Genomic DNA, 15,563 nt, shown 5'->3' with positions numbered 1-15,563 from the left:
CCCTTACCTCCTTCAAGCGCTCCCTCAAAACCCACTTCTTCCAACTAGCCTATCCCTCCTCCTCCTAACCTCTTTCACTCCTCCTATCCTGCCTACCCTACCCCTCCATCCGTTCCCATCCGTTCCTACTTATCCTATTGTTTTTCATTCGTCCACCCACCTCCTTTTAGTATGTTAACTCTTATGAGTAGGGTCCTCCTGCCTCATGTACTCACCTTACCTCTTTACCTCACCAGTGCTCCTGCCCTGTTCTTCCCTTCCTTTACTACATCTTCAGTCTCCTTGACAATTTCGACACCTACTTCAGAACTGATGCTGATTTTAGTTCTACCAGCTATACCCCTCTTTTTGCTGTATTTTATCAACACACTCTGTAAGTTACCTTGTAATTTGTTTTTTGTTTGCTATGTACGGCGCTGCGGACACTTTGTGGCACCTTTATAAATAAACTAACTACTACTTTATGAAACTATTCATAAAATGTTGCAGAAATGTCAGTGTTTAGAGACTGAATTTAAGAATAAGAACGGCAAAGTATAACAGGACAAGAAGCTCATTCACTTCATACTGTGCAGCCTCTTCACTCCGCCAATGTTCTCTTCCTCTCTCTAGATTGCCGCTGTAGATTCTACTCCATCTAATTTGGTCAAGAACGTTCCGGGTAATCTCGCTAGTTTCATACCCAAACCCTCACTATACTTTAAATCAGAGAAGCCAGTTTTACAGGATGTCAATGGCAAATCATGGAGTGCAGATCAGGTATGATATACAGTATTATTGTTATTGTCTTGATTGTTTAAGTATCAATATTATTATTATTAGTAGTAGTAATAGCATACTTGGTGACATTTAATGTATCCTCTTTCAGCTGCTATTAGGGGGGGCAGGGACAGAACCCAGGGCCGTAACTAGGGGGGGGGGGGGCTGGGGGGTCACGCGCACCGGGCGCTGGAGGTGGGGGGCGCTGTGAGGTCCGGTGACAGGTGTAGACGCTGTAGCGGCATGTTACTTTGACTCCGTCCATCTCCTACTAGCACTGCGGCGGGAAGCGCTGATGACTTCAAAAAGACTTGCCGGACGCTGATTGGCTGAATTCAGCCAATCAGCGTCCGGCAAGTCTTTTTGAAGTCATCAGCGCTTCCCGCCGCAGTGCTAGTAGGAGACGGACGGAGTCAAAGTAACATGCCGCTACAGCGTCTACACCATTCTTGCCTCACATGCTGCGGCTTCAACGGAGGAGAGGAGGCTGAGCTAGGAAGCCCGGAAAACCACACCCAGCTGTCCGCCGCCGCCCCACGTGACCCAGCCCGGACAGCAGCAGCATGGGATGAGGAGGAGAAGGGCAGCAGCCATGGCGGTGAGAGGACTGTGCGGGGAGGGGGGGGTCTCCGGCGCCAGGGACAAGGCGTCATTTGGTCCGGTCCCCCCTGTCAGCTGCTAAGCAGCGGGGAATAAACGCTGTGCGCATGCGCACAGCGTCTATTCCCGCAGCCAGGGGGCTGGGGGCATGGCTAGAGGCTTACAGAGCCTCTGGGTCATGCCCCCATAGCGGCAAAATGGGGGCGTGGCCTCGCGTGTGAGCCGCGATTATAGGCCACGCCCCCAAATTAGGCCACCCCCCGAAAATTTCGGCACGCCTGAGGCGCGCAGCAGCGTCCCGCCTACGAAGCTTCAAAAGTTGGGAGGCATGCTTTCAGAAAGGGGGGGGCACCAAATGACTGCCTTGCCCCGGGCGCCGGAAACCCTAGTTTCGGCCCTGCAGAACCCAACATCATCAATATCTGCTCCCATCGAAAAAAGATATCCTGTGATTCGCAGGTGTTCTTGGAGGGGGTGGGGCATCATTTTAGCCCCTACTCCTTTGCATGCCCCCGAGGGGAAAGGCCCTTCTGGGGAACAGGAGGGGCTCCCGATAGTAGTAGTAGTACTCTGTCCTACTCCTGTCCTCAAGCTGCCCCCTCTCTGCTTGCTGCTCTGTCCTGTTTGCCCCTGTGCTTCCCCAAACCCCCTTCCCAACTCCCTACTGAGTAGAAAATTATTTTAAGACTTGAACCAGGTGCCAGCTTATCTACACTGTCTGAGAAATGCCTTCATTGTGGGGAGGTCACCCAGACCCGCAAAGTGAGTAGTCCAATAGAGAATGGATGTCACGTTTTGCTATCCTCCAGTGGAAAATAGTTTAATGTGTAATGGACTGATTTTTCCCCTGCTCGCAAATCTAAGTCAGTCTGGACTGACCTAGACTTGTGGTGTCCGGTTCCAGGAATGGGGCGAGTAGCTGACGTACTGTGACATCAGCCACCTGCCCCTGGAAGGCAGGTGCCCGGCTGCGTTTGCATCGGGACGCCCAGCGTTTTCCTTGGTGCACCCACCAATTTTCTGGGTCCGCCCAGGAAACACATGCGGATGCCCCCACCGGCCTCCATCCTGCCGCCACGCCGACTATGCAACTTGCTGAAGACACCCGCACAGAAGCCCTGCACATGACCATATGTTATTATGCACATGCGCAGTGCTTTCACATCGGCCCCCATTTCGCATTCACCGGGGACAGAGACAACCAGAATGAGGGCCTCAGTAACATGGCATTTAGCAGCAAAACCAATCAATAAAATGTGTATATTTTTGTATTTTTCTCTATCTTGCAGTGCATGTGATCTGGTTATTAACCCTTTGAGTGCCAACATCTCTGTGAGAGCTGTGCAAAATATCCGCTAATAATGCCAGCGCCATTCACATTTGTTATATAAATTCAAATAAAAAATGTTTTGCAAATGTAAAAAAAGATTATGGGCCGGATTCTCTAAGCTTCAAAAGTGATACAATGGAGAGTGATAAACAGCCAGCCAATCAGATCCTGCCTGACATTTTTCAAACACAGTCTGTGTCATGGAAGGTAGGAGCTGATTGGCTGGCTGTTTAGGAGCAGGTAGGAGCTGATTGGCTGGCTCCATTTTATCACTTTTGAAGCTTAGAGAATCTGGCCCTATGGGTGAAATGTAATAGGATGAGAGAATCAGAAAGTGAGACATTTTGTAAGAAATCTCCAGTTTTATTTAAAGCGGCAATCAGTTACACTGCAAAACCAGTTTGATTTTGCAGTGTAAATGATTGCCACTTTAAAAAAAAACCTGGAGATTTCTTACCAAATCTCTCACTTTCACACCAATTTTGACAAACTCACTTGGCACTGAAAGGGTTAAGTAGAAAATCCTCCTGTGTGATATGAAAACAATAGAATGATGTCAGGTTTAGAGTGCAGTATCCATCAGAAATGTCTCACTGTGTTGCATTCTATCCAATCACTCTGCAATAGTCCCGGAGTCACCGTGTCATATATATCCCTTGCAGGCATCCATGTTTTTTGATGACCTCGTGTCTTCCACAAGTAATTACTCTCAGTAAGTGTATCATGGCTCTTTCTACCGCTATATAAATGCTATATATACAGAATATCATCACAGATGCATACATTGTTATTGGGACATTACCTCTGTTACTATGGGGGATAATTTTATAAAATCAAAACTCCCTTCCCCATTTCCCTTTATGTTTACTTGTATTGTATTAAAAAATATTATATTGTAGATGTTTATTATATTATATATATTATATTTTATACATTGCAATTTTTCTTCTTAATGTTCCAGTACTTCTTAACTTTGTATAATTCGTCAATTGCAAAATAAAAAATATTCAAACACAAAATCAAAACTTGGAGAGAGAGAGAGATAAAGTGGAGAAAGAGAGAGATAAAGGGAGTGGTTTAGTCCCACTTCTATCAGGCCAAATTCAGTCCCCTGGCCATTGGTGGGGGGTCTGTGCATGCGTGAATATGGGCATGTGCACACCCCCTGTGTGAGCAACTTTGGCGAGTTTCACACTCGCTGAGGTGTTTGTTCAGTGAGGGGAGGGAGCAGGGTAGGGGTCGGAGCAGGAGAAGTTGGCGGGCAGGGGCCGGAGCAGAGCAAGCTCTGGAGAAGGGAGCGGGCAGGGGGCTGGAGCAGGAGAAGGAAGAGGGCAGGGCCGGAGCAGAGCAGGGGCCGGAGCAGGAGAAGGGGGGAGCAGGGGCTGGAGCAGGAGATGGGGTCGGAGTAGGGCAGGGGGCTGGAGCAGGAGAAGGGAGCGGGCAGGGCCAGAGCAGAGCAGGGGCCGGAGAAGGGAGCGGGCAGAGGGCTGCAGCAGGAGAAGGGAGCTAGCAGGGGCAGGAACAGGAGAAAGGGTGGGCAGGGCCGGAGCAGAGCAGGGGCTGGAGAAGGAGACGGGCAGGGGCTGGAGCAGGGGAAGGGGTCGGAGTAGGGCAGGGGCCGGAGCAGAGCAGGGGCTGGAGCTGGAGAAGGGGGTGGACAGGGGGCTGGAGCAGAGCAGGGACCGGAGCAGGAGAAGGGGGCGGGCATGGGCCGGAGCAGAGCAGGAGCTGGAGCAGGAGAAGGGGTCGGAGTAGGGCAGGGGCTGGAGCAGAGCAGGGGCTGGAGCAGGGCAGGGGCCGGAGCAGAGCAGGGGCTGGAGCAGGAGAAAGGAGTGGGCAGGGGGCTGGAGCAGAGCAGGGACCGGAGCAGAAGAAGGGGGCGGGCAGGGGCCGGAGCAGAGCAGGGTCCGGAGAAGGGAGTGGGCAGGGGGCTGGATCAGGAGAAGGGGACGGGCAGGGGCCGGAGCAGAAGAAGGGGGCAGGCAGAGGCTGGAGCAGGAGAAGGGAGCGGGCAGGGCCAGAGCAGAGCAGGGGCCAAAGAAGGGAGCGGGCAGGGGCTGGAGTAGGAGAAGGGGGGCGAGCAGAGGCCTGAGCAGGAGAAAGGGCAGGCAGGGGCCGGGGCAGAGAAGGGGCTGGAGCAGGAGAAGGGGGTGGGCAGGGGACTGGAGCAGAGCAGGGGCCGGAGCAGGAGAAGGGGGCGGGCAGGGGCTGGAGCAGGAGAAGGGGTCGGAGTAGGGCAGGGGCTGGAGCAGAGCAGGGACTGGAGCAGGAGAAAGGGGTGGGCATGGGGCTGGAGCAGAGCAGGGGCCAGAGCAGGAGAAGGGGGCGGGCAGGGGCTGGAGCAGAGCAGGAGCTGGAGCAGGAGAAGGGGTCGGAGTAGGGCAGGGGCTGGAGCAGAGCAGGGGCTGGAGCAGGAGAAGGGGTCGGAGTAGGGCAGGGGCTGGACAGAGCAGGGGCTGGAGCAGAAGAAGGGGTCGGAGTAGGGCAGGGGCTGGAGCAGAGCAGGGGCTGGAGCAGGAGAAGGGGTTGGAGTAGGGCAGGGGCCGGAGCAGAGCAGGGGCTGGAGCAGGAGAAGGGAGCGGGCAGGAGGCTGTAGAAGAGGAACGCTCAGAGTTTTATGGGCATCCCCACAGAAGCGCTGGGTGATCCCCTGCAAACGCAGGTGTGTTGATGTCTGCTTGGGGCGGGTGGCTGACCTCACATGACATCAGCCCCTGCCTCGATTTCGGAGGACAGCGTTGAAATGAAAAGTCAGTCCAGGCTGATGTCTTATTACGAAAGGGAGAAAAATCAGTGTAAGCGTCCACATCCACTCGCATGCAAATGCGGGGAATCGCTCGGCAGCGGGGTGGATGTTTGTCGGGGCTGCATTTACCTGTTTACTAGGCAGCGAATATACGCTGCCTAGCTAACAGGCCTGAACCAGGCCCAAAGTACCAGCCAATCAGCTCCTAGCTGCCATGTTACAGGCTGCGTTTGCAAGCTGGTTGGTGCATTATCTCTCTCCACTTCGTGTCTCTCCAGGCTTTGATTACAGATACTAGAATTCCCTTTCTGCATAAGATTGACACATGCATTACATCAACATGGTCCAAAGCTTGACACAAGCAAAAGTACTTGTTCTTACTTACCATTTACGTGGAGACGCAGCGAGGCACAGCGGGACACTTAAATGGTGTCCATGTCAACCTACGTCGACATAGACACACACACTAAAAAAAAAAACGTATTCATGTCCATCTTTTGCTCAGGTCAACCTTTTGCTTGTGTCAACCTAATGTATGTTGACGTTTTTGGGTGTCGACATGTCTGTCCAACAATAGTGGTCGACCTAATGACCTAAATCTTGTTGACCCTAGTTTTATAGTAACATAACTCCCTGGGGATGGAAACCTCTTTGACCCCATGAACAACCCCTTCTTGACCAGCCCGGGGGCCTATCTGCTTTCACTTACAATAAGACTAGATGAAGTGGTGCATGTGACATCACAGATCATTTGCGCTGCGGCGCTGCACATTGGCGGGACAGAAATGACCTGTATGTCTGTGTTGTGTAGGATTTCCTCATCCGTCCTGCAAGGGTTTACCTGCAGCGGTTCCCTTGGTCAGGAGCAGACCAGGATGCTGGCGAAGGCGATGAAGACACAGAATGTGACACTGGGGGAAAGCCAGGTGAGCTGGGGTACATTTATACATTTACAGTACCCAGCTGGGGTACAGGTATACATTTCATTCAATGGAATCATTTGCTAATAGGATTGTACATCCTTATAACATACGTGGCCCTATTCATGTGAATATATATTTTGACTGTAGTGTTGTGGACCCTCAGCAGATACTGGGCGGTATTCTATGAGGCTGATTCGCCAGGTTTTTATGGCGATTTTGTGCTGTAAGGCGAATTTCTGACTAAAACTGTGAATCACCCTATTCAATGACCAGATGGCGAATACATTTCAAGGTTTTTTTCGCCAGGATTCACCGAGTAGCAATCGCTATCTTTTTATGGTGAAGTGGAAGGTGAACTTTTAAAATAAAGTGTTTTGTTTTTTACAATTGGTGTCAAAAAATCTGGAATTTTATTCTGAGGAGGAGCATGCTATTTTTATTCATGTGCTGTAAGCACATGAATATATATTTAATTTAAAAAAATATATATATATATTTTTTTTTTACACAGACCAGCCAGCAGGGGGCCGGGGCCGGAGCCGAGCCGCTCATTAGATATTCATATATTCACTTCACCCGATCATTACATATTCATGATCGGGTGTAGTGAATATACCTGGTCCCCTGCTGGCACCCCCGGGGGGCAGCCTGTGCTGCCTGGCACCCGGGGAGCCCACCTCTCCCCCACAAACGTTCTGGGGCAGGCAGGGAGACTTCCATCTCCCTGCCTGCCACCGACTTCCATCTCCCTGCCTGCGTCCGCCGCAGGAGCTCAAATTCACCGGTCAGGGGCAGCGAGCCCCTGACTCGTTGAATACCGGAGCTGGCGAGGCTCCGGAACGTGGCGAATGTGCAGTGAATCCTAAACAGGATTCGCTGCACGTCGCCGGTATTCACATTGAATACCGCCCACTGTATGTAACCCAGACTGTGCCCTGCTGTTCTTTGGGGGTGATTCAAAATGTGCAGAGGGGATTTGGGGGAGTTATTTTGTTTCTGTGCAGGGTAAATACTGGCTGCTTTATTTTTACACTGCAATATAGATCTCACTTTGAAGTAAAACCCCACCCAAATCTAACTCTCTCTGCACAAGTTACATCTGCCCCACCTGCAGTGACCATGGTTTTGTCCATCTAAGAAGGAATTTGTCAGAAAGAGTGAACTAGAATAAGGCCCATAATGCTGATCATGTGACCATGTCTATCCTCAGCTGACCTGCCTGACCAGGCAAGTGACGAAGGATGGCTATCCTACCGATCTAGACCAGTATCCCAAGGAAGTGTTTCTGTTTCTTAAGTAAGTTCATTTGTTATTTATAGATATACTAGGTGATTCATCGCGCCCTACGGGCGCTCTTCACACCGTCGTAAGGGGCTGCGCCCCCTTAATTTGTGAACGTTTGTATATGAGAAATATGGTTAGAATTGTATGAAAGATGCCCTGTATTGCAACTTAGGTGTCCGCGAATCGCGGGAGGGGGGGTCGCGGAGGGTGCCGCGAATTGCAGGAGGGGGGGTCGCGGGGGTGCCGCGAATTGCAGGAGGGGGGGTTGTGGGGGGGTGGATGCTGCGAATCGCGGGAGGGGAGGGATTGCAGAGAATCGCGGGAGGGGGGGTCGCGGGGTGGGTTGCCGCAAATCGAGGGAGGGGGGGTTACGGGGGCGGGGGTTGCGGCGAATCATGGTAGGGGGGGGTCGCGGGGGATGTGCCATGAATCACGGGAGGGGGGGTCACGGGGTGGGGTGCCGAGAATCGCGGGGGGGTGTGTGTGTGCCGTGAATCGCGGGAGTGGGGGTTGCGGGGGGGTGGGGGGGTGTGACGCGAATCGCCACAAGAAAAAATCAACACAGAAAGGTCAACACATGTAAATGTTGACATAAGTGTGGCACTTCATTGGTGTCCATGTCGACACATGAGAATGAATATGAAAACATTCAAAAAATGAAAAAAAAAACTTCAAAAACTCATGTCAACCTTTTTCATTGTCGACCATAGCCATGTCAGTGTTTTCCATGTGCAATTTAATTCTGGAGCTGCCGCGAATCACGGGGGGTGCCGCGAATTGCGGGAGGGGGGGGGGTCGCGGGGTTGGGTGCCGCGAATTGCGGGAGGTGGGGGGTCACGGGGGGTGCCGCGAATCGCGGTAGGGGGGTTTGCGGGGGGGTGTGACGCGAATCGCCACAAGAAAAACTCAACACAGAAAGGTCAACACATGTAAATGTTGACATAACTGTACTTCATTGGTGTCCATGTTGACACATGACAATGAATATGAAAACATTCAAAAAATGAAATAAATCTTCAAAAACTCATGTCAACCTTTTTCATTGTCGACCATAGCCGTGCCAGTGTTTTGCATGTGCCATTTAATCCTGGGGCTGCCGCGAATTGCGGGAGGGGGGGGTCGGTGCCGCGAATCGCGGGAGGGCGGGGTTCACAGGGGTTCCGGTGGGGGGTTGCCGCGAATTGCGGGAGGTGGGGGGTCACGGGGGTGCCGCGAATCGCGGGAGGGGGGGTTGCGGGGGGTGTGACGCGAATCGCCACAAGAAAAAATCAACACAGAAAGGTCAACACATGTAAATGTTGACATAAGTGTGCCACTTCATTGGTGTCCATGTCGACACATGACAATGAATATGAAAAAATTAAAAAAATTTAAAATAAATCTTCAAAAACTCATGTCACCCTTTTTCATTGTCGACCATAGCCATGTCAGTGTTTTGCATGTGCCATTTAATCCTGGGGCTTCTGCGAATTGCGGGTGGGGGGGTGCCGCGAATCGCGGGGTCGCAGGGGGGGTGCCGCCAATCGTGCAAGGGGGGGTCGCGGGGGGTCCTTTTTGCCGCGAATCGCGGGAGGGAGGTCGCGGGGGGGTGTTTTTTCCGCGAATCGGGGGGGGGGGGGGGGTGGTTTCACGGGGGAGGGTTTGCCGCGATTCCCAGGAGGGGGGGGGGTCGCGGGGTGGTGGTTATGCCGCGAATTGTGGGAGGGGTCGTGGGGGGGTTCTTTTTGCAGCGAATCGCGGGAGGGGGGGTCGCGGGGGTGTTTTTGCTGCGAATCGCGGTAGGGGGGGTCGCGGGGGAGCGGGTATTTTTGCCGCAAATCGCGGGAGGGGGGGGGGTTTGCCGCAAAGGGGGGGCGCTCACCTGGTGGCTGTGGAGTAGCAGTGCTGGGCAACATGGGAAGGCAGTGGGTGTCTGGCACTGTCTGTGGGCTCACTGGGCTGGTTCTCTGTCACATACCTCCCAACATGACCCTCTCCAGGAGGGACACAATGCTCTGTTTCTAGACTTCCCCTTAATGTATGATTGCCATCACCTGTTTTAAACAGGTTAATTTCTCAGAAAGGTGTTCAGCACAGATGAAGGCAATCACACATTAAGAGGAAAGTCCAGGAACAGAGCGTTATAGACACAGACACCCACTTTGAGTGACAGATGTAGCCAAATATATAGGAGATAAAAATATACGTAGAACAATTTGGATTAACAGATTTTATGAAAATGATCATTACATTTCACCTGCTGTTTATAAGGGGAGAACAACGATCATTTCCTAATATTGCAGTAATTCACAGAGGGAAATCAAATTATCCCTGCAGCTGCTTCGGTCTTAAAAAAAGGTACTCGATTGACCAAAAACACATGGGATCGGTGTGTATGCTCTTATGCTCTTGCCGATGCTGGACGCAACTAGCACCAGGTCCGTTGCTAATGAGGTTGCCAGGCACACACATGTGTACCTGGCTTAAGGGGTTGATTAATTGCCGCAATTCCCCTGTAGCCCCTAAATGGGGAAAGTAAGAGGTGGGAGCACTGCATTCTAGGGTAACACCAGTCATGTTGTGGTATGTAGGCCTCTATATGTTTATTGAATGTAGATTGATCTGTCTCTGCAGCGCCTCAACTTATTCAGCTGGCAGCTGTAAGGATTTCTTCACCAATGTCGGCAAGGCAAATGTCAGCATCCTGCCAAAGGGATCCAAGCAGCGGAAGGATTTGCTGGCGCAGTCTCTCTCCTGTATGGTAAGAGCTCCCTGTGGTCACTGTGGAGGCAGATACATGAAAATCATTTTATTCCTCTTTCATTATCAACTGTGTAAATAACATGAAATAACAGTTTACACGGGTAGGAATGCTGCTGCCACAATGTTCCTGTTGATTGGCTGGAAAGTACTGATCGCTGCTATGTCAGAGAGTCAGGGATACTGCTGCTATGTTAGGGAGTCAGGGAGACTGCTGCTATGTCAGGGAGTCAGGGAGATCGCTCCTATGTCAGAGAGTCAGGGATACTGCTGCTATGTCAGGGAGTCAGGGAGATTGCTGCTATGTCAGGGAGTCAGGGATACTGCTACTATGTCAGGGAGACTGCTGCTATGTCAGGGAGTCAGGGATACTGCTGCTATGTCAGGGAGTCAGTGAGATCGCTCCTATGTCAGAGAGTCAGGGATACTGCTGCTATGTCAGGGAGTCAGGGAGATTGCTGCTATGTCAGGGAGTCAGGGATACGGCTGCTATGTCAGGCAGATTGCTGCTATGTCAGGGAGATTGCTGCTATGTCAGGGAGATTGCTGCTATGTCAGTAAGTCAGTGAGATTGCTGCTATGTCAGAGAGTCAGGGAGATTGCTGCTATATCAGGGAGATTGCTGCTATGTCAGAGAGTCAGGGAGATTGCTACTATGTCAGGGAGATTGCTACTATGTCAGGGAGATTGCTGCTATGTCAGGGAGTCAGGGATACTGCTACTATGTCAGGGAGTCAGGGAGATTGCTGCTATGTCAGGGAGTAAGGTAGATTGCTGCTATGTCAGAGAGTCAGGGATACTGCTGCTATGTCAGTCAGTGAGACTGCTGCTATGTCAGGGAGACTGCTGTTATATGAGGGATACTGCTGCTGTATCATGGAGTCAGCGAGACTGCTGCTATGTCAATGAGACTGCTGCTACGTCAGGGAGTTAGGAAGATTGCTGCTATGCCATGGAGACAGGGAGATTGCTGCTATATCAGGGAGTCAGGGAGATTGCTGCTATGTCAGGGAGTCAGGGAGATTGCTGCTATGTCAGGGAGTCAGGTAGATTGCTGCTATGTCAGAGAGTCATTGCTGCTGTGTCAGTGAGAGTTGGCAAGTATGATCTATAAAACCCAGCAATAAACCAGGTGTTTCCATTCACACTGTCCTGTGATATTGGTGTTACAGAATGTTACAGGCTTCTCTCTGACGGATGACAACATCCAGGTGCTCGGACAGCTGGCCTGTGACCTTAACTCCTCCTACATTGAGAACTCCAGCGGTAACCTGATCGCTCAGCTATCGCAGTGTAACTCCTTCTCCGCTGACCAACAAATCTCCATACAAAAGCTTATCAGCTCAGGAACCTCAGTGTTTGGGTAAGTAGTGCCGACCCAAGTCTCAGTCCCACACGTATGCTCCATGTGGAGATACTGCAAATAACACGGACAGTACCTGAATGGCGTATATCATCCAAATGTTTAATGTGATATAAGTGCAATGTACCGGATATAGTGCCTCTGTGTACCTGACACCAAGTACAAATGTGATTGCTCACAACCAGGCCTGTGACACCATGATGGTGCATCTGTGCTCGGTACGCACGTCGGTAGTACATATCTGACCGTGTGTACGCATGGATGGTGGTTGTATGAAGTAACAGTACGTATCATACAGTAACAACCAATGTTCTCTAGAGGTAGAAACATAATTCTCGCAGCGCCAAGATGCCTCCATGGACTTCACAGTCCCAGGTCTTCAGAATGGGGGTGATTCTGATTCCCTGCGAATGGGGTGAATTCGTCCCCGCTCTGATGATTGGGGGACTGCACATGCGCAGGTCCCCATTGCGAACGGCTTTGTTGACTTGAATAGTCACTGAGTCTTTTGCAGGGATCGTGGAAGGCCGAGGGTGGATGCCAAAGGAGTTGGGTGTCCCTATGGGTATACCTGCGGGACAAAGTGTGCTGGGGGCGGACGGCTGACGTTATATGAGGACCATCGGAATGATTTCTCCTGCGGCGGTGGCATGCGACGGGGATGTGACTTCATTACACATCCCCTCCCATCTTGGTAGCGACGAGACTCAGTGGCAGGGGGGGTGGGTATTCTGTGGGGCGGGCTCTCTGGCGATCCGTAAGCTGCGATCTTGGCAGCATACCGAGTCAATCAGAATCAGTCTCCTGCATGGGACGTACAAACTGCACATTTCATATCTAACCTCATATGTGATTATTTAAAGGGCCCCATCTACCTGGACAAAAAGCACACTAAACTCGCTTGGAGGAATAAATGGATTTTTAAACAAGGACACCCTGTTGAATATTTCCAGTGTAAGTGCCGATTGACTGGTAGTAGCTATTGGTTGTGTAATAATGAACGGTACTTGTGTATTTTGGCGGCGCTCGATTTCAGCATCGTACGATGAACGTATCGTATCGCATCGCATGCCATGTACCCGATGGCATGCAACGCGATTTTGACCCCCTATACGATGAAAAATCGTATAAGCACCCTAAAGGGTACTTTTGAGCACCCTAATGGGTGCTTACAATGTTAAATGCACTACCACGCCACCCCCCCACTATAAACGTGAACCCGAAGCGTGGCGAGCGCAGCGAGCCGGCGAGGGGCGGCGGTACGCGTCCTACGATCTTTTCATACCCCCACTATCCACGTCGGCGTGGAGTTGAGAATAGATTAGTGTGGCGAGCGCAGCGAGCCACCGAGCCAGAAGCGTGGCGAGCGGACGCGGATACCTTCACAGGTAAACGCGTCCCTTCGCGGGCTTCACAGGTATCCGCGTCCGCTCGCCACGCTTCTGGCTCGGTGGCTCGCTGCGCTCGCCACACTAATCTATTCTCAACTCCACGCCGACGTGGATAGTGGGGGTATGAAAAGGTCGTAGGACGCGTACCGCCGCCCCTCGCGGGCTCGCTGCGCTCGCCACGCTTCGGGTTCACGTTTATAATGGGGGGGTGGCGTGGGGGTGCATTTAACATTGTAAGCACCCATTAGGGTGCTTAACATTGTATAAGCACCCATTAGGGTGCTTATACAATGTTTAATCGCATCGCATCGTATGGCATTGTATGCCATGTACAATGGCATACAATTTGAAAATTGTATGCCATCGTACACTAACCAACGAAATCGCGTCGCATCGCATACCATCGCATGCGTAATGGTATGCGATGCGATGGGCGCCGCCAAAATACACAAGTACCTAATGAACAGAGCTGGTTACATAAAGTGGGTTCTGTCAGCTAATTTCCAGATGTAAAATGTTTTAAAAAAATGATGTGTGGTCTCCCCTCCTTATCATAACCATCCCCGGGTTCTATGAGCTGGTCCTGGTTGTAAAAATACAGGGGGAAAATTGCATAAGGTCCCCATGTATTTAAGCAAGCAGCACCAGGCTCTTGAACTGGTCCTGGTTCCAAAAATATGGGGGGCAAGGTAGGGTGTAGTGGTCCCTCCATGTTTTTGAAGCTGGCACGGAACTCCACTAGTCAGGGAGATAATACCACAGCTGTGGGGCATGTTTATTCTGGTTCCTGTAGCTGTAGTATTACCCTCCCTCAACTAGTTATCCCTGGCAGGGTTCCTGAGGAAGTGGAGACACCCCTCCAAATAAAGCCACCCCCCCTTTCCTCACACACATACACATACACACACACACACCAGGGCACCTAAGACCAAGGCTGTAGCCCGGGGTCATACCCACCCCTAGGCTGTGAGTGTTGAGTTCATAGCATTTCAGTGTATAAAGAAGAACTAATATTGTGGCTTGTGGAACTACAGGTCCCAGCAAGCCTTTCCCTGAATGTTGGCACTTGGAGAATGACAAGTACTAGCATGTGGGGCATTGAAAGGACCCAACAGAAAACAAATATTACAATAAAGACAGTACACTCACTCACATCGTGAAAGTACAGCTTTATAACACACTGCACTCACACTCACCTACATATAGCCATATACATATACTTACCTATATCCCCTGTAGCAATTCACACCCCCTTCTCCAGTAGAAATCCATAGGTTACTGTATATGTAAAGAAAATGAACACACTCACAGGATCCAGTGTAAATCGGGCCTCTACAGTGCATCCACTTGGTTAAAAAAAAACTGGCAATCATGATCCATGCATGTTATCATTTATTAACTTGATTTTTCCTAGAATTCATGTGCCTGTATGTGTTCACTTGATAGGTCTCCTTTAATTCTTGGATGAAAGACGCTATTCAAAATAATGCTCTGACAAGGGCCCAGTTTGCCGCCATTGTGAAAAAAATGGCCCCCACTAGAGTACGGCGAGACGCAGGTGAGTGAGACACAGGAAGAGGGGAAGTTATGCTACATCTGTATTCCCAGGAAACTCTTTAGTAAATGTACCCCACAGCTTTATACAAGCCTAGGTCTAATGCCATAATTCTTGTTCCAGGTTGTCCCGATGGCATGCAGATCACAAGCAGCAACATTAACAATCCCCTTCTCCCGCTGGCCTACAGCGCTGCGGAACTAGATGCCTGTTTAGATAACCAAACGCTGATTAACTATCTGGAGGTTCTGGGTAATGATCCGTTCACAGATGAGCAGCTGGCTGTCCTGAAGATGAGGCTTGATCGGGTGAGTTCTTACTTCGGGGTATAGTTACTAAGGGAGTTGGGAGTTCTGTTGAAAAATTGATGTTGCCCATAACAACCAATCAGATTCTGTTATCTTCTAGAAGGGCATCTGATTGGTTGCTAGTTCAATAAACCATCAAATGAATGCTCCTACTGCGGAGACATGTGAGGGGATGTGTTTTTGTTACACATCCCCCTCACATGTAAAGAGGGGGAATCGGCGGCATCGGGGAGGCTGGCGCTCGGACGGGTGACGGGCGGTGTCTCTGGTGCTCGAAATCACCCCCAATGTCTCCACTTTACCTCTCTTGAAAGCTTCAGTATAATTTCCCCTCATTCACAATACCAACAATCAAAATACCGACAAGCATTGACAGACATGGGCCCTTATTCTGATCGGTGCGGATATATCCGCGTGCGTTCGGCCCGCGATGTTTTGTGTCTGCGCATGTGCAGAGGCGTCTCTGCGCATGTGCGGGAGGCGGGGCGTACGGCCAAATCCCGCATGATCTGTGAACACTCCGAACAGGGGGTGGAGAGGGGCGTGAGGGGCTATTTGGGCTCAT

The 15,563-nt window shown here is 51.0% G+C and overlaps 1 protein-coding gene across 1 annotated transcript in view; it reads left to right on the top strand.

Annotated features, from left to right (window-relative positions):
- The window catches only part of MSLN (mesothelin), a 43,437-nt gene that overhangs the window by 18,437 nt on the left and 9,437 nt on the right, over positions 1-15,563 (top strand). Inside the window, exons 14-22 of the mRNA XM_083154964.1 lie at positions 613-759; positions 3,352-3,401; positions 6,247-6,361; positions 7,569-7,654; positions 10,256-10,382; positions 11,554-11,744; positions 12,608-12,698; positions 14,582-14,693; positions 14,814-14,998. Coding sequence (XP_083011090.1) covers positions 613-759; positions 3,352-3,401; positions 6,247-6,361; positions 7,569-7,654; positions 10,256-10,382; positions 11,554-11,744; positions 12,608-12,698; positions 14,582-14,693; positions 14,814-14,998 — 1,104 coding nt within the window. The remainder of the gene's footprint in view (positions 1-612; positions 760-3,351; positions 3,402-6,246; positions 6,362-7,568; positions 7,655-10,255; positions 10,383-11,553; positions 11,745-12,607; positions 12,699-14,581; positions 14,694-14,813; positions 14,999-15,563) is intronic.

The sequence above is a fragment of the Crinia signifera genome, chromosome 7, assembly GCF_055691185.1.
Source record: "Crinia signifera chromosome 7, ASM5569118v1, whole genome shotgun sequence".
Lineage (NCBI taxonomy): Eukaryota > Metazoa > Chordata > Amphibia > Anura > Myobatrachidae > Crinia > Crinia signifera.
This window is presented reverse-complemented; position numbering and strand designations above follow the sequence as displayed.